The sequence below is a fragment of the Plasmodium malariae genome, assembly GCF_900090045.1.
Source record: "Plasmodium malariae genome assembly, contig: PmUG01_00_1, whole genome shotgun sequence".
In the NCBI taxonomy this organism is placed as follows: Eukaryota; Apicomplexa; class Aconoidasida; order Haemosporida; family Plasmodiidae; genus Plasmodium; species Plasmodium malariae.
The window spans coordinates 99,787-101,602 of NW_021638291.1; the positions used below are offsets into that span (position 1 = coordinate 99,787).

A 1,816-nucleotide genomic window follows, 5' to 3' on the forward strand; every position below is an offset into this window, starting at 1 on the left:
TTTAGAATTATTAATAGGAAAACATCACTGGAATCGGTAATACTTCTACTAGGGGTTGAAACAATATATTATCTATATTCTCTACTATCTATATTCTATATATACACCATATTCCATATATTATGAAATCATATATCTTCTTTTTTATTTTATTTTGAAAAGAATTAATACAAAAATTATTTACTATTTTAAATAAATTATGTATCTTGAATATTTATTAATGCACTCAGTTTATATTTTTTAATTAAATCTATTTTTTTATAAATATTATTGTGATCAAATCTTTAGAGTTTATGTTTGAAATTATTTTTTTCTATCTCTGTAGAAAAAGAAATTGTAGTTACATATTTTTAATATAATTTTAAGAAGAAATAATGAAAAACTAATTAAATAAATGATAATAGCGTTTTTTTAATTAAAGGAATATTATATTATTTTTAATTTTATCCTTGATCTGTATATTACCGCATTAACGATTTACATTATGGAACGAAAAATTAAGACACTGTTATTTATTAAAATTTATGCTTTTGTGTTTATAAGTTGGATATGTCATTTTTACACTTATATGGTTATGATAGTTTTATTTAAATATGTATATATTATTTATATTTTTCGAGTTTTATTTTTTGCAAGATTTTATCTTAGTGTGAATTTATTCATTTGATTAAATAATAAATTTTTTTTTTGCTTTTTCAGAGTAAGCAAAACAAATATTTGGTTGAGTGCTACAATCATCGTAGAAAAATATACGCAAGAAACTATCGTTTACTGGCGAAATATAAGCAGGATAAGGATTCAATTATTGTATGTTTAGAGGAAGAAATACCAAATAGAGTTAACGATAAAAAAAATATATCTAATAGTAAAAAATTGGACTCAGGAGAAAAGAAACAGTCAAATGGAAATTTCCCAATAAATATAAGAGGCCATAAAAAAAATATTAAAAATAAATCTTGTATATTTGAAACTAAACAGTATTCTTATATGGAAAAAAAAATATTCAAAGAACTTGATTATGTAGATTTTCTTAAAAACAACAGAACAATAAGCAATAATACTTATAAAAAAATAATGTATAAAAAATGCGGATTGCGATTTGCTTTACCTATATTTCTATTATTAATCTTATCAATATCATTTGTGTTAGATAATTTTTATCAATATGGGATGTTTGATGGTTTGTTTAGATTAATAACAAAGTACTCAGGATTCAAATGGATGGAAGATTTAACTTCAAAATTGTGGAATTCCCCATTTAAATGGTTATTTATAAGTCAAAAAGCGATTAGTAAATCAAGTGGTACACCAAGGAAACTCTGTATAGATGGATATATGGTTTCAGTGAGTTTTTGTGGATTTTTTATATATTTTGTACCTTTTATTATATTAGGTATCATACTTATTTTAGGGGTTGTTTATTACCATAAGAAGGTTAAAAAATATGAAAAAATTAAGTTTACAAAAAGATAAAATGAATTATAAAAAGTATTTTTTTTTTTCTGCAATGAAAACTTCAATATGAACTAATATGTTCATTATCTTGAATGGCACATGTGATATGTATTTTCATAATTGCATATATCTAATAAAATGTTGTACATGTAAATGGTCTCATTAATGCACATTAGTAAAAAGAATTTCTCTTATTTTTTTGTTAATTTTTATGTTTTAATGTTTTTCAATCTGTATTTATTGCTTAAGCTTAATTGATTATTTTTGACTTAATATATAAGCTTGTGTATTTCCATATATTCCTATGGTATATATGTGCTTCTTTGTTGTAATTAATTAATATTAGGACAATTTATTTATT

The 1,816-nt window shown here is 21.7% G+C and overlaps 1 protein-coding gene across 1 annotated transcript; it reads left to right on the forward strand.

Moving 5' to 3' along the window:
• Positions 1–484: 484 nt before the first annotated feature.
• PmUG01_00011600 (fam-l protein) lies at positions 485–1,473 on the forward strand (the record flags this gene model as incomplete). The annotated part of the gene is made up of 2 exons (XM_029003045.1): positions 485–571; positions 700–1,473. 2 exons carry the CDS (start codon positions 485–487, stop codon positions 1,471–1,473), a joined length of 861 nt encoding a protein of 286 aa, XP_028858942.1.
• Positions 1,474–1,816: the final 343 nt, after the last annotated feature.